Consider the following 27,188-nt stretch of genomic DNA (forward strand, 5'->3'; position numbering starts at 1 on the left):
GGTGGGGCAGTGTGAGAAGTACAATACGCCTGGAAGCTTGGGGGACTCAGTATATAGAAGCTGTAACTACTGGCTAGTCCGACGGGAGCAGTTTTGGTTGGCTGCTGGCGGGATTTGGTCTCATACAGAGTCCATGCGCAGCCTACCTAAGGTACCAACTTCCCAGAAGTGGACTTCCGGGATCATGACACAGCAACCTTGAACGTGGGAAACCAAGCTACGTCTGTACCTCCAACTAGTTACTGGATGGCCTTAGAACCGGCAAGCTTGGCTTGTGAAGTGGCACTAGTACTAAGTACTGACAGCCTGTGACCAGTCTATACGGTACACACTACACACTAGACAGAGTGAACCCTGTCTGGATTTGTCGCCAGTCGGCAATGGTCGAGGGTTTCACCTCGGTATAGTCAACCAGTCATGGTGAAAATGCACGCGCTGTGCGGAATTGGCGCCGAGTTGACCAGAGCCTCAGGTATTCGACCAGATCTGTGTGAATCACACGGTGCAAATGATATGTCATAGGCGATACAGTGCATCCGACACTGAAGACTTGCACGGACCTTACTCCGTACAGTTTTCAGGCGAGGAAGTGGTACTATAATTGGGCGATACAAGTCGACGACCTCAGGCACTATCTATTTCGAGAAGGGTCTTATCTCCGATTGTGCCAGCCACTTGACGCCCATGAAACACATCTGCATCTTCTGGATCAGTTTGGGCAGTCTAGATGGCTGTGCGTACTACGCAGTGCATGTCTGTCTGCAGGGTGGGCTGTGCTCACGCTCTAGATTACACCGAGTCTGAGGTGAGGAGGAGGCTGGGATTAGGTTGGGAGTACGTACTATGTAGTTTGTACCTCGGTTGTGTGTTGTGACCCTTTTATCGGTTTTTTCATGACGACCCTTCAATTGATTGATCGGAGTACACGCTGGGTCTTCTGGGAGCAGTCCTGAGGCTAGCGAGATGAATACGATTTTCGATAGATTAGAGTCGACGGATCGCGATCAGTTCTGGTGGCGGGAACCATGGAGACAATGATGTGGTGCGTGTGTCTTGCCATGTCGATTGTTGGGGGAAGCAAAAGTACCGATGATCATGATATAGTGGAATACGGGACTTTAGGCATGATTGGGTATTCGCCGATTGAAACAAGTCTGTTGTGTACAGGACACTAGTACATGAGTAACAGGACAACTCATGATGAACTCTGTTGTATCACAATTCTGGCTCGTTTCAAGAGCTCTGGCTGCGAGGTGGAGACACCTCCAGCTACGCCGAACAAGCTCGGAGCTGAAGCTCTCTCTCTCTCTCTCTCTATCGCTCTTGTTCCAAAGACCAATGATGCCATGACCATGTTCTGCTTCCTTTCCAATTGAATGTGGAAAAGTCTTCTCTCGGTAATACAGAACGCGTATTGTAGTATATACTGCACAAGTACTGTCAGAATTGGGTACTCTTACTCCTAGTCTCCTCCTCGTCGTAGAGTCAGGACTGTCACACTTGGAGTGTGGGGGGAGGGCCAGCGATCGGCGCCCCGATTTTTCCGATTTGACCCGCGGGATCAGGGCGTTGCCATGGCAATGGTGGCTGGTTTCCAGGGAAGCTGAAACGGAGGAGAGAGCCAAGTTAGCAGTAGCACGGTAGCAGTACTTGGCTGCTTGCTACTTGGTAGGAAGTTAGTACTGTGGTCCTGCAGGGAGAGTGTACCGCTACCGCAACGATCGGCCGGAGGCTGAGAGCGACGGCGCCAAGGATGGTGCCGACGGTGCAGCTGAACGACGAGATCTTGGAAATCTGGGGGGGGGGGGGGTGGCTGGCCAGCCACTCACTACTACTGATACTCTTTTCATGTGAATTGTGTCCTGTCCGAATGGGTCCATATCTGAGGCTGGGAGCTGAGATCAAATCCGTGGAAAGGAACAAGTGCAGTTACGAGGTGGTTGGTGTCTTGACCAAATCCTCTGGATCAGGTACCCGGTCACTGCGCTCCCAGAGATTGTGTATCATTCGGGCTCGACCATGGACGAAGATCATTTTGTACCTGACGCTCTTTGGGTACTTAACACAGATGCACAGGTACCGCCGTCCCGACGATCACTATCACTGGCACTCGGCTGCATGTACCTGGTTCTCGAGGCCTAATCGACACCGCATCACCCGTCAACGGTTCTAAACAGTAAACACCGAGGGCGGTACCACCATCACCTACCGGACGTGTTCAATACTCCAGGATTGAATTGTGAATTGTCCACTCAAGCGAAGTCGACTGCTCCACCGACCAGGATGGCGCTGTATCGTACCTACATGCGCTAGCTGCATCACGTCCACTCTGCATCATCCAGTCTGGGATTACGAACGAGTGTCCACCTCTCTGTTCCAACCTCCCCTCAGGCAATTGAGCGGTCTGGATGGCCCTTGCTGTAGATTGAGTGCTTGTTTTTTTTTTTGTGTTTCTTTTCGTGGACTGCTCGCTTACGATTCTGTATACTTGTGTAGATGGGCTTGTCGAGAAAAAAAATGATTTAAACCCACATTACCCGACGATGCTACGAAAGCCGTCCAAGGTCGCTGCTTTTCCGAGCATTGAGCGGCCCAATGTTAGTAGATCTCTATTGAGTCTTGACTATAGCAGACGGAACAGCGGCTGACCAGTTGTCCAAACTTTCCCATCCGTTCACCCAGTGTTCCATTTACTACTACTACTACTACTACTACTACTACTACTACTGACTACTGCGTCCTTCCTATAGTCTCTCCCTTCCTCTCTGTTTTCTCCCCCGTGGACCTCGGCGAGCCAGATCTGAGCCAGATCTGGCTGTGACTGGGTCCAAACTCCCAATCGCTCCTCTGGTTCCTAATTTCCCATCTTCCCCTCCCTCTCCCCCTCCCTCGCAGTAGGTAACTATGTACCCAAGGCGGGAAAAACTGTAAAGTAAACAAACAAGGCGCTGCTGCCATAACGTGATTGCAACCACCCACCGCCAGCCTCGTCTGCCCAGCCCGTCATCTCTCTTCCCACCAACCCGCCCCCCCAACAAAAGAAATAAATAAGACAGCCTGCATTCCTGCCGGTCCCACCTCTCTTCTTGCCCTTCTTCCTCCTTCCATTCCTCGAACCATCTCTTCCCACCTTCCAATTCTACCGTCTTACCCCAGCATTCTTTGCTTCGTTCTGACATCCGGAATTCTTCTTTTTACCCTAGACCCATCTTAGATTCAACGTCGCCTCGTCGTCGTCGTCTCTTTCCCCCCCCCCTTCCCCCAACCTTCTCTCCTCACCGAGAAAGACTTTCCCCCGTCAAGTCTTTTCTTGTCTACCTTTCGAGTTGTTTTTAACAGTTCGAAAGGCATTCGAGAAGAGACGCCCCAAAGTCAGTCAATCTGGACTTTGACGCCCGCGTCCCCATCCCCTTCAGTGTCTTCCCGTCGTCGTACCGGAGTGACGCTGTCTCTGAAACTACTCAGACGCGAGTAGAGGGAGAAGTTCAACTCGATCGCACTTCGCACGTCGAACGGGAAGATACTCGAGTCGCCGCCTCTCTCCCCGACCCTCGTGTCCACGGAAAGGAAGAAGTCGATATCCACATCCACCAGCGGGAGCAGCAGCCGCCGCACCACCACCACCACCACCCGCACTCGGCCCCTCAGATTCCTCACGAAGAGTCGCCTCGCTACGAAACTTCGCGCTACGAATCCACTGCTCACTACGAGTCGCACGAGCCTCGCAACTACGCTGCCGAGGTTGAATTGACCCGCGAACGGTATGTACAACCCGCAACTTTCCCAATTCTACTTGTTTGGTTCTGCCTATTCTGCGAGATCCAACTATGTCGTGATCTCTGTGGCTTTTGTGTGGTCACTGTCACTCTCACAAGATCTCGATCCTCCCCACAAGTTGCAAGCCCCCGGGAGCGCTTCGAGCGACTCCATGCTCGCCGGTGTGTTTCTCGGCTGCGTGTCCACCTCCAACCTCGTCTGAACGCAACAACAGCGGAAACATGACGAATGGAGGAGACCCAGCCGAAGCAGCCCAGTGAGCCGAACGAGAGCTGCAATGACCTGCGGTGGAGCCCGCGATGGGCCCCCGTGCAGCTGAATCGGTCCTCTTTGGGTCTAGAGCGTCCTTCTCCCGGGGCAACTGTGCAGCTCCGTTTCCGCAGAGCCCAGCCCCCCGGCTTGGTAATACCATTACGGTGTCATCCTGATACCGATGGTCTCCACTTCCCCCAATGAGCGGTGACTGGGATGGGCTCGGGTGCTTTTGTTTATATGTTTACGATCATCCGCTTTTTTCCCTTGGGCTTCTGCTTCTTTTTTCATATTTCTTTTTTTTCCCTTTTCCAAATTCCCCCTCTCTGATCCTCCACTTGACTGGGATCCCTCTCCTGCCGCCGTCCTCTCATATCATCATCCGATCTGGAAGACTAACTCCTCTCTTCTCTTCTTCCTTCCCCAGCTACCCTAACTACCGCGAGTCCTCTGTCCGCTTCGAGGAACGTCCCCAAGTCTACGATCAAGTCGTCGAGAACCAACTCGACGTCACTGAGAGAGAGTACCGTCGTCGGACCTCTCCCACCTACGAAGTCGACGTCTCTTACGACCGTCGCTACCAGGACCCGTCGACCGCGTCCCAGTACCAGCCGTCGTACCCCGTCGACGTCTCGTACGACCGCTCGTATCAGCCTCAGCCCGCTTCTGCGTATCGAGGCTCCGAGTATTCTCGTCACGAAGTCGAGCCTCACCAGCCGTCTTCTGTCTCGTATCCCCCTTCCTCCTCGTACTCTGCTCCTCCCAAGACCGTCAAGGTCGAGAAAACTACCGTTCGTCAAGTCACTCCCGCCTCCCGCGCCAACAGCAAGATGGGCTACTACGACGACGAGGGTCAATACCACTCCTTCCGCCGTGGAGTGGAGCGGGCCGCTGACCGTGTCCTGCACCCCTTCCACCACCACGACCGTGAGGAGGTCGTCTCCACCGAGAGCGGTCCCGCTCGCTTCAGCGAGGGTGTCCGTGAGGATGTTCGCATTGTGGAGCCCCGCAACCGCGCCGTCCCCGGAGAGACCGTCCCCATCCCCTGCCACTTTGTCCGTGTCGGGGACATCCTGATCCTTCAGGGCCGTCCCTGCCAGGTCATCCGCATCACGGTCTCCCCCCAGACCGGTCAGCACCGTTACCTCGGTGTCGACCTCTTCACCCGTCAGTTGCACGAGGAGTCCAGCTTTGTCTCCAACCCCTCCCCCTCGGTGGTGGTGCAGACCATGCTCGGCCCCGTGTACAAGACCTACCGCATCCTCGACCTCCGTGATGACGGTAAGCTGGTCGCCATGACCGAGACTGGTGATGTCAAGCAGGGTCTGCCCGTCGTCTCCCAGGGTCAGGTCTTCAAGCGTATCCGTGACGCCTTTGCCGATGGCCGTGGCTCCGTCCGTGCCCTCGTCATCAACGACGGTGGTCGTGAGCTCGTCGTTGACTTCAAGGTCATTCACGGCTCCCGTCTGTAAAGTATTTGATGGAGAAGAGATCTTGCTTTCTTCTTCCCGCTCTCCTGGAAAATGAACTGTTGGTAGACGGTTGTTCCCTTGACCATTGATCTGGCAAGCCTGAGAAAGGGGGTTTTTTTTCGGTTTCCGAGCTCGCTATTCCTTCTTCCTGAGATCACTAGGTCGCGGGATCAAGGAGGTGACTTCTGAATGATCCCTCCCGGGTTCCTGCCACGGCGTGATGAATCTTTGCCCATGTTTATGTTGTTCTGCTTGTTGTTTCTTTATGTTATCTAATTTCCTATGTGTCGTGATGAAACCTCTCTGAATGTCTATGACTGTTGACCATGAGCTTGTTTACTACTTGCAAATCATGATCTCTTGCACGTGTCCCGATTGTGTCCAATGGCTGGGTTTCTGTTGTAATTGACGGTCTCTCAAATCCTCGTCCAGCTGTAGATTGGGCATGTGTTTTGTTGATCATCTCCTCTCTGGTGCCTCGGGTATGGTTGACGCTGGAGAGACCGCGTCAGCTTTACATCGTGGATACTACGTAGTACAGAGTACAGACCACCTACCATCGTCAGCACTGAGAAGATTGGGGGATTGACCTGACCCGTCAGACGGGCGGACTGCCCCGATTCTTCCATTCGGTCGGATCTCAGTGGGCCCGCTGCGGTGGAGACGGCAGTGGGGACTCGACTGGAGAAAGCTGGGCTGGGCGGTGGACGGTGGGCGGTGGGCCGCGGGGGGCTTTGGGCCCGAGTGAGGCAATTTCTCTTAGTCTCGAATCGCCTGGCGGCATTTGGTGCAAAGCAGAGACAGCTTGGGATGACATATACATATGATGCCCAATTGCTGTTGCTGCTTCAATACGTGCAGCTTTACTACTTCTACGTGTCAAATCAGGAAAAGCGACGGATACCCTTCAAGAACGGAGTCGCAGCAGATCACTGCAGACTCGGAGTACAAGGTAAACAAGACCTATCACATCAAAATAATGAGTCAGTTGGATATTAATAAATCCATTCATACGGTACTTTTGCATCAAGCTCGGGCCTGTTATCATGTAATCAGTAATCGCTGATCGGTAATGTATGCCATTTTTTTCTGTATGATACTGTAAATTCCGTGACCCGCCCACTTTACGACAATACCCCGGTCATCTATTCAAGGCTGCAAGTTGCCAAGTTGCCAGTGAGGTGCTAGGTCCTGGCCTGTTTCTTCCCTTTTCGTCGAGCTTGTCTGCTTTGGTCCTAGTCTTTTCTTACTGGGCCTTGCTTACGCTTGACAGGATTTGGTTGTTTGTTTGTTTATTGTTTCTGTTTCTGTTTCTGTTTCTGTCTCTGTTTACCTCGGATGAGCTCTTGGGTGTTTGTACCTGTTGTTTCTGTTATGATCCTAATCAATTAATCGGGTTTTTGTTTTCTTTTGTTTTTTGTTTTTCTGAACTCGCCATGTTGATCTTTTTCACATTTGATACCGAGGTTAGATATGCGACTCGGTTGTCGCGATTCAAAGTCTGGAAGAGACATCCATTCCATAAGGTCCGCACATGGGAAACGTGGGCCGCCCGCGAGGAATGTGGGCGGAACCTTGGTACTACCAGACTACTTTATCGAGCATGTGATCCATGGATGATTGAAGGGTGGGATGCGGAATGCGGATGTGAGTCCAGTGTGGGTGTGGGTGTGTTTCATTTATCGATGGATTAATGTATCGCAGCACCGAGGTCGGTAGTAACTAGTAGGGACTCGAGAGAGGTACCTGGGATAAACCTGGAATGGTTCCGAGGTGAACAGCTGGGGTAGAGGAATTGTGTAGCTAGGGAGGTATATACTCTGGATGGATTGTACTACTGTATCTTTTATCTTTACTTATCAGTAGTATGTACCTTTTTGATGCATATGTTACTGATATCACAGATTTTATCTACCCCAGTGACCGGGGCATCAAGACTGAGTCCATCAAAACCTAAACATAACAACGAGCGCAGGAAATGGAACATTGATCCATCTCATGCCAGTGCGTGTTCCCTGGTCTTTACTACACTCTTCACTCAATTCACAAAGTGCCCCCCCCCCTCCGATCATAGACTCCATATCGAATCTCGAGTAAGACTCTGCATAGCCCTCCCTAGTCCTACTGAATCCACGTCCACACGGTATACCAAAAACTCCCGGCTTCTTCCATTGCCGTATGCTCGCCAAGCACTGACAGGGTCCATGGAGTATGGAGCTGGAGCCCGTCAATCTCCGGCTGATTTGGAGGTCGGGAGGTTAGAACCTCAATGAGGTGGGAGGTTGTGACTCGAATGGAATATCCTTGCAGATGAAGATATCTCCTGGAATCTTTATCGTCCACTGTTTAGATGAAAGAGTCTCTTCTACCCTACTGTTTTCGAGGTCTCGTGGAACGAGAGTCAGAATCGAGAAGAGTTGGACGGTCCTTGTAATTTATAAAAGTCACGCGTGACAGTGCTGGAAAGTTACGACCGGGCTGTCACCGATTTGTCTTCCAGGGTTTGCGAATATCGAAAAAATCTTGCTACTTTCCTTTATTTAGATGAACCAACTCAAAAAGACCCAGCGTACTGCCACCTCAAAGTGCTGTGGCCTTGCTTCGCTCCGCAACTGCAATTATCCTGCTTAGATGGAGAAATGCAAGTGAATATCTGATAGGAACAAGGCCTCAATCCAAGCATGATAATGGAGTATCCGAGAACGCCCCGACTCTAGCACCAGATGTAGAATAACGTACACAGCAAGAAACAGATAGCGCAGCGGGACACCCAATGAATGGAAGTTGAACCAGCGCTCCGGACCTGAACACGAAGCAACCAAGAGGCAAGGCGGAAGCATGTAAACGCCTGCAGATCGAGACTGAGCTATAGAATGGCCCTGCAGTGGTAGCATCCACCAAAAAGTTAAGCGAGGTCAGAACGGAAGAGCCATGTGGAGAGTGCCTAGGTGATGGGAAAGAAAAGTAACATTCGTCAACCCCAGCCAGTAGGCAGGCAGTGCCACAAGTTGAAGCATCTCAGCATGAGAGGTTCATGGCCGGCTGCCAAGAAGTATATAGAAAAACACACAAAAGCATGACGCCGAAACGATCACAGAGCGGATGAGGCGTCGAAAATCAATCTCACGCCGACACACATAAAAAAAGAGACCACTCAACAATGCAGTTGACAACCATAATATACAAAGAGAAGAAATAGCAGACCCAGAATGATGTGGACATAAATGATGCACCGGTTTAGAACCAAGGGTAAAGTAAATCGTCAAAGGTGAGAGGGCCGACTCGGGGCTTGCGCAAGGAGTAAACGTATAGAGGGGTATCTTATGAGGTGAGAGCAGGAACATCCAAATGCGAGAGGATTTTGACCAGAGGAAGCACAGTGGTGACGATAATGAGAAGAAGGAAGCCGTGGAGAGAAAAAAGACCAGACCGAAGCCGTGTTGGTTGGCATGCTCATAAGTTCAGACTGACCGCTACCGCTCTCCAAATTTGCCATACTCTTGCTGCCATTTCAACAAGTGTCGTGTGAGCACGTCCATCATTTCGATGCTGCTCAGGTCTTTGAAGTCCTTTTCATGGGCTGAGACTAACGACGCAGTGCCTTCACCGTCGGTCATTGCTGGTAATGATTCTCCGCCGTCACTGACAGTGGAAACCATGGCGCTGTCAATTTGGTCGACCATGTTCTTCAACAGTAATCCTTGAGTTCGATCGCCATTCCCAGTGGGTGTGAGGGGGTTCTCGCCGTTGACTGCCATCTCCACCTGCATTCGAGAGATGAACTCCAAGATGGCGGCCACACGCCGCTTCATCTCATTCATCGTTGTGCGCTGTGCGTGCATATGGCGAGACTTGTTTGGTCGCCCTGTGTCACCACCATTCACGTGAGCGCCATTGGTATATCCAATACGAGGAGAGTCACTTCCGATATCATGCGAATGACCTCGTCGCGGTGACTCGGTGCCGTTGCCATTTGTATCTCGATCTTTCGTATATTGATTCCGTCCCACTCGCCCGCCACGACGAGCTGGAGGACGTCCCGACTTTCGTGTCGAGGGCCGCGCGGGTGTTGCTTCCTGTGGAGTGGGAGTGATCGGACTAGGCTGAGCTGGCTCGGGCTCGGGAGGCGGGGGCGCTGGAGCTGCGGCCTTGGTTGGAGACCCAACGTCTACTTCGGATTCTGCAGTTGTGAAAACGAAAAACAAAAGTCGTCAGTCAAAGTTCGATCTCAGAAAGCGCACCCGTCCCTGGCCAGAATATGACTTACCATCGCCTCTGCGTCGATTAGGCCTGTCCTTGCGACGTGCACCAGCCTCGGGTACTTCGGGCTCTCGCTCCTCCGGTTCCTTGGTGGGCTCTTTGTCTCGCTGGCCACGCGATGTCGCTCTTTGCCGTCGTGTGCCATTGGTGGGTTTCGGTTTGGACTCGTCCTCAGATGGTACCCGGGACAGTGGAGGGCTCGGCTTGGCAATTACAGTTGGTGAAGGGGATGAGGTTCGTGGGCGCTTTGAGCTGCGTCTGTTCCTAGGATGAAGATGGTCAGCCGACTCAATTCGGCACAAGGGCTGCGGCCAGGTCGTTCAGAGGATGAGTGGGGGCAAAAAAAAAAAACAAAAGAGATGCCTTGCGTACGATTCACTTTCACTCCGGCTCCGCTTGCTCAGTCGCGGGGCTGTCTCATCTTCGTTGCTCTTGGTCTCTTCCTTACTCTCCTCAATGGCGCGCCGAATCAATTCTTCCTCGTCGTAAGCAGCGTCCCGGCTGTTCATTGTCGATCGCCGCTTAGGATTCGATGCGCCTTCGCTACCTCGCGATTTCAAGTCCCTCGAGCGTCGTGAGGTATCATGGGAGGATGCTCGGGAAGATGGCGCAGGTGATGACGCTGGAGCCACAGGGAGATAGGTTGACGAGTGCTGTCTGCGAGGCTGTTAGCAGTTGTCACTGAACGCAATTTGATGAGTGAAGACGACCAGAACGGAGATTGATCGAGAAAGAGGTTCCGGTTAGATCAAGCGAAGATGTAGGCATGGTTACAGTGCCACCAGAGCAGTAGAGCGATCCGGGGTAGCCTGGCTCGTGGAAGCCAGCGCTGACGCATTAGAGCGATTTTTTCAGTCCCGCTTGCGAGACAGCCACCCAGCCAGCTCACAATTGGCATCGAAAGGTTTAAGGGTAGCTGGAATTGGTTGGTGTGATGACAACTTACCCGTTGGGCTCGCCACGGATTCTGTGTAAATCCTTGCGACATTTTTCGCAAAAGTACTCGTCGGGGCTCATCTCCTCATCCATGATACCCACACACCCACCGTGCTGCCACACCTTGCATGAGTCACACTGAATGAACATGCTTCCTAGGTCGTCCGGCAGTAGATCAGACGTATCCGTGGTTGCAACGCCTTCGTCTTGTTTGACGTCCATGCGACCGAGAGCGTCCCGACGAGATGGAGGCAACCCTGGATAATCTTGCTGACCGCAAAGACACCGAGTTATCTCCTCCTCCTCATCTTCTTCAACATCATCCTCATCATCCTCTCGGTTGGTGCCATGATTATCACCACGAGTGCGCTGGCGCTGACGTGTTTGGGGCAGATCCGGCCTCGAGCCAGTGTCATGGTCGTCACTGGACTGAGAACGATGGCCGGAGGACCGATGAGGGGAGTTTGTTTTGTGGTGAGATCGAGTGTTTCGCTCGCGAGGGTGGGAGTTATTGGAGCTGGAGGAATTGGTGTGTTGGAGGAGAGCCGGAGATGGCTGCGTGGTGCGAGCTCGCGAGGAGCGACGAGGCGACATGACGGGACAGAATGATGTTGCTCGAGGAGCCGATCCTGCAAAATATAAACGATGCCGGGCGACGGACTGTCAGACCAGTACGATCTAACCCGCGAACACGGGGAATGCTTTGGGAGAGGAGGCACAAGTTGCTCCAGAGGGCAGAATCGGTTCTGACGAGCTCTGGACGCGCAATTGGCAGAGCTTTTGGGGGGTTGGAGGATGGTCGAAGGAGGGGAGAAGAAATCAACGATCAGAATCGCAGTGGTAGAATGAAGATGAGGCGTCACAGGGCTCAATCAGGAGCCGAATGACTACATAGTACACGGGACAAGGACGAAGAGCTTTTGACAGACAAGCCGTTGCAGAGGGGAAGAGTGGGAGGCAGCGAGCACATTCAGTCAGAGAGAGAAAAGCGCCGGAACGGGACCGACTCCAAAAAGATCCAATCGGCCGGCTTTCCCCTCTGGCAGCCGACAGCGGCCATGGTCGGGAAATGGAGCTGTGGTTGCAGTTCGAATCCACTTCTGCGCTCGTCATCTTCTCTGCCACCGGCGAAGGTACCACTATACCATTATGATAGTACCGTAGGAGTACTGTAGTAGCATCAACTTCCGAGGGTCAGGCTTACGAGGCATTCAAGGATGGAGGGCCATCGCGATGAAGATGATTCTCAACTCCACAACGCCACAGGAACTGCTGAAAAGTAGAAATGACATGACGCCTTGTTCCTTGGGCCCTGCACCGGGCGGTGACGATCCTGTTGATGATGAGGGTGGTGGTGGTTTGGGAACAGGATAAGAACCCTCGATCAACCATTTTCTGCCCGTGACGTTAAGAGGGCAGTCTCGAATTTCCGGGTTGTCCTCAGGTGAGCGCTATTGTATTTCGTATTCCCCGCTCTCCGTCGCTCGACGCCTCTCGACGCGCCAAAGCTTTTACCGCCTTTTGGGTCGTGTCGCCGTTGATTAGATTGCAATTTCTTGCACCCGTCGCTCGACACCGTTGACCATGGCTCCAATACTCTGAGCATTTTCAGTGAACGATCGGAAAATTGGAGGCGGGCGAATTCTGGCGTCTATGGTGTTGACTCAGTTGACGAACCTCAGTTCCTCGAGCCATTTCTATCTTCCGTTCGCTCACGCCTTGCCACGGTCGACCCGCGATAAAACCTTGTACCTTCGTGCAGATCTCTCACAACAGATGGGTCTCATTCGTGCCGATGATCTGTTGACTCGGTGAACGTGCTGTTCTGGTCGCCAACTCTGGGGATTCTCGGACTCTGTCATGTTGAAGCACGCGTCTGAGGGATGCAGGAAAAGAATCGCAAATTCTTTAAGGTGAAGGTGGGGTAGGCCCAGCGGCCTCCGAATCGTGAAGTTGGCAGAGAGTTGTTTCCGCCCTCTCACACATACTGCGCATTCACGACACAGATACTGGGACATACGCGGCGGACACAGCCATGTTGGATCCGGTCATTGCGATACGATTGCGCTCGAACTGTTACTCGGAAGTTTGACTCCATACTTGGGGTCCGGTGCGGCTTGACTATCGCGGCCAAGATATTCGGACTCCGCGAGTCGTACTGCACTACGTAGAGGCTACTGTACCAGAACAGCATCTCCGGCGCAGTGACCCTACACGACCTCTTCTACATCAATTCCGTAAGCTATCCCGGTGATTGTCCAAAGGTGTAAACGCTTTGATTATCTCCCCAGTCGTGTAAAATGCATCGAGGAAGTTACCGAGCATACGGGTGGCAACCATGGCAGAATTTGTGAATCAAGATCCCTGTCTGACAGTACGAGACCTGCACGAGACTACGAGTAAAACCATATCACAGTACCCGTTGCTGGAAATGATATGCTAAGTCTTCTGCTCGGAGGACCTAGTGCTTCCACCAGATCGCGATGACAAATCACACGTTCAATCCGACAGTCGTCGATCAGACAACAATCATGAGTACTACTACTGACTCCAGACCATGGGGATTATTTTCCCCTCCACAAATACACATGGCCATACCTCCAGATGTAGTCGTACATGTGTATGTCGCAACCCGTCACGGTGATCGATCGAACCTGTTAACAGACGCAACACCACAACTACCGGAGTAGTAATCACTCGGACCGGGAAGGTGTGCCCGCTTGGCTGCCCGACCCAATCGGGCTAGTGTGTGTGTCCCGAATTCCCGTGACTCGCTGGTCTTTCGCTTCATCAACTTGACCCCTCCGCATCGTCATTCGATCACCCTCCGGTATTTTAGCTCCTCAGCTCTGGAGAGCCGGCATATCATTCAGGCCTAGGCGATAGTCTGGCGTATCGAGATCGAGCGTGGCTCGGATTTGGTTCATAACGACGTGGGTTCACCTCCGTTCTCTACCCTGCACACTTCCAGATCGTCTGTGGTTGTGGACGGCCGAGGTAGCTTGTTGGGAGGCGAGATCTTCATTCATAACACGTTTCACGACAGGCTGTGTCAGTCAATGTGTCTGCTCTCAGTTCACTTTCTTGCAATGTCCTGCAGACCGACTAACCCTCATGTTTCCCGACCTGTAGTCAATTTCCCCGAAGAGGTCCTGCTCCGAAACTTTTGCACAATCATACTCCGTTTATAACCGCAAGCACCACCCACGCGGGTTTTGTGATAGCGTCGTGAAAAGATACAATTGTGAATCAAGGGGGTGGGGACTCGCTGGAAGCTCCTTTTTCCACGCGCAGCATCGTGGAAGGAGGTGCGAGGACGTGCATGATGACTGCTACACTGAGTATGTCAACTCTGGAGAGTTTCGGGTCCACTTGATCGACGCCGGGCCTCATACCTGGAAGGCTCGCGGCCTGTTTGTCGGGAAAGAAACGATGAGAACAAAGGTTACTGACCTGGTGTGTACACTTGTGTAGACGGGACGTTCAACTCTGCCCCTGATACACCCTCTCCCATCTATCCTGATCGTCTGATCCGACCTCTTCCGCGACGGAGCTTACGCTCGCGATTGTCGATCGACGCCGCGGACACAATTCACTATCCACCAACTCCACCAGCGTCGCAGATTTTCTACGGCGTTGGGGACACGGAAGAAGTGGCCCCGCATGGAAAAGCCTACGCCCGGCAAAAGGCGATTGATAGGCACGAGCTCACCCCCGAGGCGGACAGCCACGACTTTGAAACAGCTATCGAGCTCGAGAGCGGGGACGAAGACGGACCTGTCGTCGTTCGGCGCAGTGCTGGATTTCGAAGATCCATGTCTGCAGGTGCGAGTCCTCGGCATCGCGGTTTCACCGCCCCAGCCATGAGTGAAGGGAACGGTCAGAGGGAGACAGCACGCGATGAGCGAGAGGATACTCAAAGATCCATAGGGCCTGATGGTTACGACGCCTTTGAAAACACAAACAACAAGAAGAAAAGAAAAATTCCCACTCCGGGAAACCTAGTCCCTCACCACACAGCGCTCTCCCCAGAATTCGCCAATATGGGTATCTTTAGTTCAAAACCATCAAGTCCTCCACCCGCTAGCGAAGACTCCACGACGGGCACCTACTATGGAGATGGGAATCCTGCCTCACCCTTGACAAGTGGTATCTCCGGATCAGGTCGTGGTCGTCTTGGACGCGGATCGACTCGCATGAGCACTGGGCGAAATCCTTTATCCGCCAACGCGCAGAACGCATGGATGACCAGTACGGCCAGGGCACCGAGCCGTCGAGATGTATTAATGTCCTCTCCTGGATCTTCAGGTATGCCATGCTTTTCTTTCATCTGAACTTTCGTTGATCCCCTCATGTCATGCCGTTTTCTCCTCTCACGTACTGCTTGCTGACCCATTACGAAGGCGAATTCTCCGATCAAGGTATCATCTCCACGGCGATCGCCAAGGCGGCTACTTTGTTGACCCCATCCCACGGCGCGGAAAATGGGAGCTTGTTGGATCAAGAGAGTTCCAACCCTGCCAAGACCCAGTTCACTTTCACCTGTGAGTCAGACTCGTCTAAAGGGATGGCACTGCAACGAGACCCATACCCGAGCTCGTACCGATCACCTGCATCTCCGCTCGCTCCAACTACCCAGCTCCCACGTGGGTACCCTGGGTCGCGCGGTCCTACCAGCCCCCCTGGTTCGGGGCCCGCGCATCAGCAGGCGAATCATGGGGCACAACCGCCTCCTACACAGGGTGGTCAAGCTCAGGTCGGACGTAAGAAGAAGCTTTCCCCTGGAAGCGTCTATGGGACGGCCGCCCGGCAGCGCAAAATCCAACAGCAATACGCCAACATCCACCATCCGCCTCGCCTGGAGGATATCTGGATTTGCGAGTTTTGCGAGTATGAGAGCATCTTCGGACACCCACCAGAGGCTCTCATCCGTCAGTACGAGATCAAGGATCGCAGGGAGCGGAAGCGATTGGCGGAGAAAAAGCGTCTTCTCGAAAAGGCTAAGATGAAAGGCCGCAAGACCAAGAAGGCGCCGAAGAACTCCAAGTCTGCCGCCTATCATCAAAACTACCAACCGGGCTATGATCGCGCCTCGGTTGATCACTCTTCCGCCGCGGGATCTGGCCATCTCGATGACGAATACCTTGGCCACGATTATTACGACGACGACCAGGGATCGATTCCCGGGCAGGATCCTGTCTCGCCTGCAGAACTCAGACCTCCGCTACCCGCGGTACATTCTGCGGCTCATAAGCCAGCGGTGACCAGTCCTCCTAGCGGAGTTGTAAAAGCGGGTGAAGATCCTAAGTCTCACTAACCGGCCTTTGCTGAGCTTGATCCGGGACCGTTGATTTGGTGCTTGTGGTGGGTCGAGTTATTTTCTTAGGATTGCGAGACTCATATTAATGTTTGAGTATTGCCAATTCAAATATTCATCCACGTTCTCCGAGTGCTCATAGAAATCCAACGAATGTAATCCATACCATATGAGGCTTCATTCATATGAGGGAACTGAGTCGGGTGTCCGAGAGCAATGCTAATCACGATTGCGGATGGCATCGTTTCCACTTCATGTAATTATGCTCCGATAATCAAGTCAGCTTGCATTTGGTACGGGACGCGATGTGAGTCCGAGTATTGGACCGCTGAAGCCAGGATACCTTGAGTCGTTGACTGCGATGCCTTTGTCAACCCTAACTTGATACTCGAATTGTCCACGTGACTGTATTCAAGTGCACAATCCACGTGACTCTCCTGTGAGCGGGCGGTGATGCCTTCGGCGCACGCGCTCCAGATGAAAGGCGATGCGATAGTAGTATGTAGTAGCCGGACGGACAGGAACAAACAAGTCGTCTTTGGAAGCAATCGAGACTTCGCCGCCAACTTGAACTTCCATTGTACAAGAATAGCATCAGACCTCTGATTTGACTAACTCGGCTATACAAAGGCCCAGTCTGAAACGGCCATTGCTTTCCCGTTGGCGCGCGCGAACCGAAATCTTAGCCCTCCTTTTTTTAACTTTAGCGCCGATCCCACCTGAGGCTCTCTCTGCCAATTAGTGGATGACCAATGATGTCTCCGGGTCAAGGGATCCTCTATTCTTCAAAGAATGCTGGGTGCCAGCCAGATTTGATTTCTACGCTCCACGACACCGCGGAGAGTGTTTCATGTTTCTTTGACAGGTGGTTGTTGTGTGGACTGTGGAGTAGCAGGCACAATCAGTAGCCGACCTGGTGGAGTCTGCGACTCAGGTTGGGTCTTGGGAGACGAAGTCATGCAAAGAATGGACAGGCAAAGAGATACCTCGTTGACAGGCTGCCTGATTTGGCTGGTGAGGACCAGGCAAAGAGGTGTATAAAGTGCGAGATGTTTCCGGTCGATGAAAGGCGATTCAAACAAACATCAGCATCGACTGTCTCTTCTTCTTTCTTCTTATTTTCCTTTTTGATTTCCCTCTTATACTTGCATTCTTGCATCTTCTGAAGTTCCAGAATTCTCAGCATTCATCATTCATTCCTCAAGCTAGCCTTGAATCAGTCCGAGAACCATTTTTTTTTTATTGCACGGGTCTTCGTGGTGATTACCGGTTAATCTGCCATCGCAATCCCGATTGTACCTGCCTGTCTATCTTGCATTACAGTCCACGACTGGACGGCCAAGAAGTCACCCATCTTACATCTTTCTTTCCGTTCACTCAGAATAGTCTTATTTCGCGCCGGTCGCATCTTCATTCTTTTAAAAGAGAAGGACCCATTGCAACATACACACATTTCCTCTTGCTCAACTCAGCAAAACACCTCACTCATCCAACCAACCAACGGAACACCAAATCCATCCCAAAACAATGTCTTTCCTCGTCGTCCCCCTCCTCAAATTCGGCGTCTCCAAAGCCAAAAAGCACCACGCTGCCAAAAAACAAGCCAAACAAGCCGACCAATTCCAACAACCAGGCAACGCCTACAATCACGGCCCCGAAGCTCCCATCCACATGGCCAACTACCCGGCCAACATCGGACCCGGCGCAGACCTCCATTTCCCACCTGCCGAAGCCCAGATGAGCAAGCGAGCCAAGATCATGGCTATCTTCACCGCTGGCCTGCGCTTCCTCCAGATCGTCTTTGGATTGACTGTTGTCGGGCTGTACGGACGGGATGTGCATCATGACCATGAGAATGGGGAGTCAGCTCGAGCTAGATGGGTATTTGCGTTGACTGTGGCGGTCTTGGCAACGCTGACGGCGGGAGTGAGCTTTGGAGTTCCCTTGATAATGCGTTCGTTGAAGGGTGGTGCCGGTGCTGGCGTGGGCAGGTCCCAGTTACGACTTCCTCAGTTTGTGTGGGAGTTTATCCTGTGTATCCTGTGGTTGACCATGTTTGGCATCTTTGGAAAGATGTATATCGGTGTCTATCCGGTGACGACGCATGGTGCGGACTCTTCGGGAAAGCGAGACACTGCGCATGGAAGTGCGAATAATACGACGACGACAACAACACCTGCAATCTCCCCGCTGGGAGACGCTGCAAAGATCAATCGAATGCGCCATGCCGTCTGGGTGGACTTGATCAACCTCTTGATGTGGGTCGCCACGGCGTCGTTCGTCTTGCTGCGGTGGTTGAAGAGTCGACGGGCTGCACGAGGAGACGAGATGGATGTTGAAAAGGACAATCAGTTCTGAATGACGCCTTGATGGGATCTGATCAGGGCAATACACTCTCTCCTTTTGTTTTCTTGTAACCTGAACTGCGGGACAGATTGGGAGTGCGGAGTCGGTGAGGTTAGATTCCTTAATTGTCATGGGCAGTTGCGATTCCAGCGGTCGGTGTACCATGCCGAAGCTCATGTCTGTTTACTTTTTTGGAGTCTGGGGAAATTGATCAGAAACTTACACCGTTCCTGGAGGTTTTTTAAATTATGGATTGTGAGAGCATCTCCATCTGATGATTCGCATGTCGAGTCCAAGCGCAACTCTGCGAGGGGTCGATTGTAGAACGGAGAAAACCTTGAAGACATGTAGCGCATTCCCTTGGAAAGCCCCGTCTATAGACCAGGTCATGCATCGTGATGATCTCTTGATCTGAAATGACTGTAATGATATGTACTTCGTGATGGATGAGGACCCTTTCATAAAGTCCACTTCCACAGACTACGGATTCGGATTCGGCACGGCCCGAACCGGGGGGGGGGGGGGGGGGCGGGACAGCCAGCAGTTCCACAAGTAGGCAAGGCAAACGCTGTGTGATATTTGTATGCGAGTAAAACAATGCTTATGGGTTAATCTCAAACGAAGATGGGATATGATTGGCTTCTTGGGGGAGAATAACCATCAACTTTGCGTCGAACATGGTCGCGCTTTATGCTTGCACAGCAAACGGTACGTGCCTCCATTTTGAAGCGTGCACAACCGGCAATAATAAATTCATCGAGCATGTGGTCGAGTGATGCCCGAGAACAAAGTCGAGAATAAGATTTCGGGTTCAAGAGCTCAAGTCAAGGTGTAACCGCCATCGACGCGAAGATCTGCACCCGTAATATACTTGGAGGCATCACTGAGCAGGAACGTTACCGCTCCCATCAGGTCCTCCGGAGTTCCCATTTTACCGGCGGGAATCAGGGAGATCCACTTGTCACGGAGCTGGGGGTTTTCATCAAGGATTTTGCGTGTACTAAGGCAGGTTGTCGTCAGTATTTCCGGAAGCTTGCAATCATTACTATGAGCAGGGATCGTGCCACTCACAGTGCGGTCAACATGTATCCCGGGCTGATGCAGTTCACTCGGATATCCTGGGCCGCCCACTCGACGGCCAACGAAGCCGCCAGATGACGCACCGCAGCTTTGGCGGCGTTGTATGGGGCCTGTGGCTGGGGCACGTTGACGATGGATCCGGACATGGATCCGATCATGACAATGCTTCCCGGGGCCTTGCGTTCCATCAGATGTTTGGCCACGCCCGTCGCAAACAGGTAGGTACCGTCCACGTTGACGCCCCAGAGCTTCTTCATGCGGTCAAATGGGTAGCTGATGGCGTCGAAGTTCTCTGTGAAACCGGCTGATGTGACGAGGTTGTCGATGCGCTTGTGCTTCTCCAGAATTTCAGCAAGCGCTTCTTGGACGGAAGTTGGGTTCGAGACATCGGCGTAGTGAGCGGTGACGTTGGGCATTCTTTTTTTTTTTCAAGATACGCGAGAAGTCAGTGAATTGAATGACGGACCTCGTGGATGCACGGGTCATTTGCACTTGCCCGGGATGAATCAAACTCACTGCTCAAGTCCAGGGTTCTCCTTGCGGAATTGTTCGACGAGCTTTCCAGCCTGTTCTTCGGCCTCGGCCTCTGCAGGACTGGGATTAGCGCAGGTCACCAAGACTTCGCCATTCGATCAGAAATTTAGAGGAAACAGACGTATGGCTTCAATCATACAGTCCTGCTCACTCCGTGTCCGTTCGAATTAGGGACACACTTACTGTTCAAATCCACGATGGCCAGATCTGACCCCGACGCAACCAATCCTTGTCCCATCACCAAACCCAACCCTCGCGCACCACCTGTCACCAAACTGACCTTATTCTCCAAGGAGAACTGGGCCAATGTGCGCTTGAAATGCATCCCTCCGCGCCCCTGGACCACGGGCTGAGCTGGCATTTCGCTGTCGGGAGGATATTCAATTTGCACGCTCTCGTCGGTGCGAGCGAATTTACCCTGGTGCTCCGGGGAGCTTGCCCGAAGAAGGGGATCATTTTCCGGGTCGTCGGACTTGTTGTTGGAACGCTGTGTAGTGAATGAGAATTGTCGAACTTGTGATGAGAGCAGAGCCGGACGAGAGGTTGTGCCCAGTGCCTGGGCCTTGACGGCAGAGCGGGCGATCGCACGATGAAGCATGTTGGACAGGTGAGTTCAATGACTCGCGATCTAGTGCGGCAAATAAGAAGAGGGGAACGTGATGGGTGCCCGAATGCTGGTGGGAGAGATGGAGATGACAGAGGATGGGAATTGCGGTCGGTCAAAATGCGATCAGTCAACTTCGGTGGACGAACGGAGACAATGGAAATGTGGAGGCTGACAGTGGACGATGTCGAGTGTGAAGCTGTCGAGTGTCCAGCTAGGGAGACAATGCGATAGGGAGGTTGATTGACGCGCACAACAAGGCAGCGCTCTTCCCCGGGGGATGATCAATTCAACAGCAAATGCCAGGTGGATCAAAATTGTAGGGAGTATGTTGCCTTCCAGGAAAAGGGTGGCGGGTGATTTATTGCGTGAACTCAAGGGGAAAAGAAAGGGTGAAAAAGGGCACCAGGTGTCCTGGATCGTGAATGTGACCCGATGGCTTCGATAGTGGAGGTTATCTCTTTCACCGAGTTACCGGAAGCTCGAGGCTTTGCCCAAGTGGCGACGGAGATCCAGACCTGGAGTCAGTAGTACAACAACAGGGTACACACTACACACACACTACACACTTACACAGTATGTACTATGTACGTAGTATGTAGTATGTAGTATACTATAGTATGTAGTATGTAGTATGTAGTAGTATGTAGTATGTAGTATGTAGTATGTAGTATGTAGTATGTACTATGTAGTATGTACTATCCAGTATGTACGATGTAGTACATACATACTATGAAGTTCATAGTAGATACTGTCTGTTCGCATGCTACCGGCCGAGAATAAGCTCGGCGCCGACAGAAGAAATGAACACCGGACCTCCGCGAGCCAACGTGGACTATCGCGGAGTCCGTTGACTCGAACGGTTTGTTTTTGCCTCTGGCGGGGATCTTCACTGCCGCTGGGGCCAAGTCTTGGGGGGTACAGGGATGTACCGAAGTGGAGAGGCCAGGCAGGGGCTTGGACTTGGTAGCCGGATGTACTGGGATGACAGCGTCAAGACCTGCTGCAAGAGTCGCTACTTGGTGGTTAGTAGTAGTACTGCATGACAAGGAGGTGAGTCCGTGCTAGCCCAGGTATCCATGGGTACAGTACCTTGGGGGGAGTGGTAGTAGTGACACCACGGGAGTATAGGTACTTGTAGGTAGAGCCACATCTCCAGTAAGTACGACTGTGGTGAACTGGACGGGATCGATGGAGCGTGGGGCGATTGAAAACGCCAAGTGGATCGCAAAGGAATTGAGTTGTCTGAGCTGAGACTTTAGGTTCGATATTGAGACGCGATTCCTGAGTAGTGAGTACTACTAGTAGAGTACTAGAGAGTAGAGTCCAACTGACCTGAGAGACAAGGTAGAGAGGAGTACTAACTTACTAGTATGTAGCTACTACTTACCTAGGTCGGGTCGTACCTACTAAGTTCTCAGTAGTAGAGAGTCAGGTACTGCTACTAGTAGAGAGTCTCTACTAGAGACTCGGGCGGGTACTACTGGGGTACATTGGAGTCAAGATGGGGATTGAGGGAGGACGGCGTCTCTTTAGGGCAGGCTGGACACCCCATCAACCATTCCTCTCCACCTGACCTTTACATTGATGCATGCACCTCGACCCTGAAATTCTCATGTTTCAACGATGCAGCTAGTAGACCTCGCTGTGTGACATGAGCTCCGTGCAAATCCAGAGACATAGTACCAAGATGTAACTGGTACTAGGTATGAAGGTAGCGTTCTAAGTACTCCTCCGACAGACGCTGACCATTCCATTGATGTTTTGCAGCTCATTACATACTACCTAGCACTTTATGGTGTAGTGACACGGATACCGCTGCACTCCTGCAGCCCTCGTCTAGAGTCCACGAATCCTCCACTTCCAGTATTACTACTACTGGTACACTGGGCCGATTCACGCGGTGGCTTATCGTCTACCCAGTATGCTCTGGTCCGAAGACCAAGAAAAAAAAAAAAAGGTCAGCTGGACAACAGAGGCTTTTCCCAACCTCTTGGAAACCGGCCAGTTGCCGACCCCAATTCTTGCTCGTGAAGGCCTCTGATGGGTCCGGGTTCAGACCCCCGGACCCGCTCTACCCCACAGTCGGTTTCCGCTGGGTCCAGGCCCGTAATCGATCGATCACCGCACGATCACGGGACCCTTGGGGACAGTTGGATGATGGATCTGACTATCTTCACTCCGGTCCAGCTGACCCTCACCCTGCAGCAACACTTGCCCAAGACAAACACTTTCGGGTCGAGACTCAAGTGCAGAGGAGTGGTTGCTATTTATGCTGAGTCTAGACCAGGGACATTTTGCGGCGATCAGACCGCCGACCTTTTGTTTTGTTGTGTGTTGTGTTGTGTTGTGTTGTGTTGTGTTGTGTTGTGTTGTGTTGTGTTGTGTTGTGTTGTGTTGTGTTGTGTTGTGTTGTGTTGTGTTGTTTTTTTTTTTTTTTGTTTTCTCTGGGGGACTGCCGAGTGGAGAGCTGTTGTTCTATTTCCGGCGACTGCATATTCGGTCGGGAACTCGGGATTGCCTGCCATCCAATTCGTCACGTGCAGCTTGCTCGGTTGAGTCTTGGAGATGAGACATCCGACACTGCAGCACGAGCTTCCTTAAGCCTGGGACGCTCTACCACAGTGCAGAGAAGTGCCGTCTCCTAAGATGTGCCAAACATCTTACCCTTTTCATAGTAGGGGGTTACTGTACGTGTCGACGACTCGACGAACCGATGCCCCCTCCTCCGGCAGACGCCCCCTTCTCGATCGAAGAATGTGTAAATGCCGTCACCGTTCCCGAATCCCGCCCTCCGCCTCCCGCCTCCGCGAGAAATAAAGTACGGTACATGCATTCCTTACCGCCCCTTGGTGTCATATCGACATACACATTGCGCAATGCATACCTCGCCCGCATGGGAGGATCTGCCAAGACTTGCACCAGCTGGAGATCATGCGTTGGGTGAGATCCCGCTTTCCGTGGGAGGTTATAATCCCACTGAGGGCAGGTTCCCCCTGGTCAACAGGTGCTACAACATCTGAACAGATAGGATGATATTGTAGGTCCTGCACAGCATCACTCCGTAACTCAAGTCAGGTCCCCATCAACGCGTTTAGCACCGCAGGTAGTAGTATTAGGGAGATCATTCGCCGCTGGCCCTGGCAAAGTCAATTTAGCACTTCAAGTTACAGTCAAATCCAAGGACACTTTCTGCCATGAATTTTCTCTACTCGTCGACGCATCCATATTGAGCTTCTTGCATTGATCGCGTCTAGAGATTCATAGAGATTCAGAATCACCAAACGGCCCGACCTCGTGGTCACTCATTGCTTCAGGTGGAAGACATACAACGTGTCACGATCGTACGGGCAGGAGAATGGACATGACCCGATGCCTATTGGAGAGTCTTCTCCCGTATATCTTGGTCTGGTAGATACTTCACACCCACGGGCAGGCGATCTCAGAGGGCGATCTAATTTCGTACAGTGTCCAACAGACTGCAGAGTGATTGGAATCGGCCAAGAAAATCCATTTGGAAAAGTCAGACCAAGTTTAACGTCGGAGAAGCTGATATATAAATTGTTCGTAGCAAGTCAAAGAATCAAGGTATGCACCCCCGCCAAAAAGAAAAAAAAAAAAAACAAAAACAAATATGAGACAATAACACATGAACCAAAACTCCCCAGTTCCTCTGTCAGACATGGATCTACTTGTCCCGTTCTACATTGCTTCTACGACTCGCTTTCATCGGCGAACTCAACAAGAGGGGTGCCACTCTTGCATTGATCCTGTCAAGGGAGAAATTGTTAGGATCCTGTTCCTTCCATATGCAAAAAAAAGAGGGAAACCATGGGGGGGGAATGAGAAAGGCAAGAGCTTGTGGGAGCAACTTACACCTTGCTGATGAACCACGCGAGCAATGGTACCACGTTGCGGGCTTCTAATCACCGTCTCCATCTTCATACTCTCAATCACCACTAATGGCTGGTCCTTCTCCACCACATCTCCCGCTTGTACCTCCACGCGCAAGACCTTGCAAGGCATCGGTGCCAGCACGCTGTTGGCAACGTCCTTCAGGCCGAGAGCCTTTTCCATCCACTTGGCCCGTGGCACTCCCAAACGATACTGCTTTCCGCGCTGGAAAGCAATGACCATGTCCATCTCTGCGTCTTGCACGACGGTAGTATCCAGACGCGTGTGGCCGAAGAAGGATGTCACTACGCGAGACGTTGGGTCCATGGTACTTGTCACTTGCGGGAAGACCTGAGATCCGACTTCAATATTGAACGTTTGATCCGCGGTTTGCTGGACGCGAACATCAAAAGTCTCGACTTCAGCGTCGGGACCGGTCGTTGAAGTGAAAGATAGCTGGCGCTGCTGGTAACTGGGCGCAAATCCAACAGCGGTTCCGGCGAGGCCCGCGGAGGGACTGGCGGCAGCAGAGAGCATGTCTCGGTGCAGGCAGGCCAATGCAACCTGGGCGAGGACTTCATCCTCGATTACCTTGGGAGCAAACAGTTCCTCCCGGTGCTTCTCAATGTAACCAGTCTCCACTTCACCAGCGATAAAATCTGCGCTGCGGCAGACAGTTTTCAAGAACTCGATGTTGGTGACAGGCCCAGCGACTTCATACTGCTCGAGTGCGGTGGCCAGCTTGCGTAGCGCCTCTTCACGGGTCTCACCACGAACAATCAATTTGGAGATCATGGGATCGTAGTGGGCAGAGACATCATCGCCCTCCACGAATCCAGCATCAATTCGGACGTCTTTGCTTGTGGCAGGAGTTCGAACGTGAAGTAGCCGACCAGAATCGGGGATGAATCCCATGTCAGGGTTTTCCGCATAGATACGAGCTTCAATAGCATGACCACTGAGCGCAATGTTCCGTTCCACCTCTTCTTGAGTCATCGGCAGAGGGGCGCCCTCAGCCACCATGATCTGCCAATGGACCAAGTCTTGGCCCGTCACCATCTCCGTCACGGGATGCTCAACTTGGAGACGAGTGTTCATCTCCATAAAGTAGAAATCACCCGAATCATTGTCAAAGATGAACTCCACAGTACCAGCACCCTCGTAACCGACCGCAAGGGCGGCAGCACGAGCCTTATCCCATAGATCCTTCCGAGTAGCATCCGGAAGATGGGGAGCCGGAGATTCCTCGAGAATCTTCTGATGCCGGCGCTGAATACTGCAGTCTCGCTCACCGAGAGCGACAGAGTTGCCGTGTTTGTCTGCAAAGACCTGCACCTCAATGTGTCGCGGCGTGGTGATGTACTTTTCCACCAGGACATGATCATCTCCAAACGAGTTCATCGCTTCTGACTTTGCGGATTGCAATTGTGCCTGGAACTCAGATTTGGAATGTGCGATACGCATACCCTTTCCACCACCTCCCTTGATGGCCTTGATGAGTACCGGATATGTGATTTTGTCGGCTTCGCTCTCCAGGAACGCGGGATCTTGATTCTGGCCGTGGTAGCCGGGCACGCATGGCACACCGGCTGCGAGCATGATCTCCTTGGACCGACTGTGGGAAGTCAGATTTGAATGTACTTAAGCCGAGCAACACTGGGTCATACCTTTTGTCACCCATATCTTCGATAGCCTTCCATGGCGGGCCAATAAACACAATACCGGCCTCTGTACATTTCCGAGCAAAAGCGGAGTTCTCGCTCAACTAGAGCCGGTTGACCGTCAGTCACCAAGTAGGGATTGGGGATTGAAGCAAGGCGTTGAGTACTTCAAAGTCGCAAACAAAAAAAAAATGGTGACACTCACAAACCCATAGCCAGGGTGAATACCACGGCACCCTTCTCGCTTTGCAATCTCAATAATGCGGTCTCCATCCAAATAGGCCGATACAGAGCCTAAGTTAAAAGCATGCGGTGTACTCAAAGCATGTTGTGCTCGGCTATCAGGGTCAGTGTAGAGAGTTGTGACACGAATTCCGTGCTCTGCGGCAGTCCGCCCAACCCGGCTATTCAGACGATTAGTCCAATCCGTTCAACGTTCCCACACCCTCTCTCCGAAGCAGAATGTTCATAGTAGAGAGACACTTACAGCGCGATTTCACCACGATTGGCAATCAATATTGAATCCAAAGTCTTGTTGGCCTGTGACGTACTTGCAACCGAGGATGCAGCTCTTGCGCTCCGTCGGATAGCAGTCGGTGCAAGGCGGGGGGTGATGCGGAGAAAGGAGGAGAGCGTCATGACGCACGATTGATGGCGGCGTATGTTGGTGCGAGGATGCTTTACGAGAATTGCGTTGATTGTATCTTTCTAGTCTGATTCCATGATCTGGTCCCCGTACAGATGTAGGTTGAAATTGAATTTGGCAGTGAAAAAAAGTGAGGTTGGTTTTATTCGCGTGCTGCAAGAGAAGCAAGCTGCAAATGGGCTGCGGACCTTCTTCAGCCGACGCAAAGCGAGATTGCGGGGAAAGCCGAGGCTTACCTCATCAGTTTCCTCTAGCCGCATTAGGAAGTGTATTTTGAAAGTAAACTACGAGTCCTGACGAATCGATATCTATGGAGGAAGTTTTGCAGCATGGTTTCAAATCAGGAGAAAAGTCAAATTCTAGCGTCAGACTAAGCGACTTGTAAGATCTGCTGGTGAACTTGAGTACG

At 52.2% G+C, this 27,188-nt stretch overlaps 6 protein-coding genes across 6 annotated transcripts; 3 read left to right on the forward strand and 3 right to left on the reverse strand.

Moving 5' to 3' along the window:
- Nucleotides 1–2,543: 2,543 nt before the first annotated feature.
- On the forward strand, nucleotides 2,544–5,501 carry hexA (putative Woronin body protein HexA; the record flags this gene model as incomplete). Its single annotated transcript, XM_056929728.1, has 3 exons — nucleotides 2,544–2,597; nucleotides 3,340–3,761; nucleotides 4,457–5,501. 3 exons carry the CDS (start codon nucleotides 2,544–2,546, stop codon nucleotides 5,499–5,501), a joined length of 1,521 nt encoding a protein of 506 aa, XP_056794021.1.
- Nucleotides 5,502–8,974: 3,473 nt separating this feature from the next.
- On the reverse strand, nucleotides 8,975–11,291 carry N7539_000125 (uncharacterized protein; the record flags this gene model as incomplete). The annotated part of the gene is made up of 4 exons (XM_056929729.1): nucleotides 8,975–9,681; nucleotides 9,769–10,025; nucleotides 10,134–10,418; nucleotides 10,708–11,291. The coding sequence occupies 4 exons, from the start codon at nucleotides 11,289–11,291 to the stop codon at nucleotides 8,975–8,977; spliced, it is 1,833 nt and encodes a 610-aa protein (XP_056794022.1).
- A 2,728-nt stretch (nucleotides 11,292–14,019) lies between these two features.
- N7539_000126 (uncharacterized protein) lies at nucleotides 14,020–16,014 on the forward strand (the record flags this gene model as incomplete). The annotated part of the gene is made up of 3 exons (XM_056929730.1): nucleotides 14,020–14,038; nucleotides 14,172–15,005; nucleotides 15,101–16,014. 3 exons carry the CDS (start codon nucleotides 14,020–14,022, stop codon nucleotides 16,012–16,014), a joined length of 1,767 nt encoding a protein of 588 aa, XP_056794023.1.
- Nucleotides 16,015–17,541: 1,527 nt separating this feature from the next.
- On the forward strand, nucleotides 17,542–18,372 carry N7539_000127 (uncharacterized protein; the record flags this gene model as incomplete). Its single annotated transcript, XM_056929731.1, has 1 exon — nucleotides 17,542–18,372. One exon carries the CDS (start codon nucleotides 17,542–17,544, stop codon nucleotides 18,370–18,372), a length of 831 nt encoding a protein of 276 aa, XP_056794024.1.
- Nucleotides 18,373–19,179: 807 nt separating this feature from the next.
- Nucleotides 19,180–20,572, reverse strand: N7539_000128 (uncharacterized protein; the record flags this gene model as incomplete). Its single annotated transcript, XM_056929732.1, has 4 exons — nucleotides 19,180–19,360; nucleotides 19,432–19,857; nucleotides 19,957–20,026; nucleotides 20,158–20,572. The coding sequence occupies 4 exons, from the start codon at nucleotides 20,570–20,572 to the stop codon at nucleotides 19,180–19,182; spliced, it is 1,092 nt and encodes a 363-aa protein (XP_056794025.1).
- Nucleotides 20,573–24,291: 3,719 nt separating this feature from the next.
- N7539_000129 (acetyl/propionyl/methylcrotonyl-CoA carboxylase subunit alpha) lies at nucleotides 24,292–26,772 on the reverse strand (the record flags this gene model as incomplete). Its single annotated transcript, XM_056929733.1, has 5 exons — nucleotides 24,292–24,348; nucleotides 24,455–26,087; nucleotides 26,140–26,237; nucleotides 26,339–26,537; nucleotides 26,621–26,772. The coding sequence occupies 5 exons, from the start codon at nucleotides 26,770–26,772 to the stop codon at nucleotides 24,292–24,294; spliced, it is 2,139 nt and encodes a 712-aa protein (XP_056794026.1).
- Nucleotides 26,773–27,188: the final 416 nt, after the last annotated feature.

The sequence above is a fragment of the Penicillium diatomitis genome, assembly GCF_028827545.1.
Source record: "Penicillium diatomitis strain IBT 30728 chromosome Unknown utg000001l_segment0_segment0, whole genome shotgun sequence".
In the NCBI taxonomy this organism is placed as follows: Eukaryota; Fungi; Ascomycota; class Eurotiomycetes; order Eurotiales; family Aspergillaceae; genus Penicillium; species Penicillium diatomitis.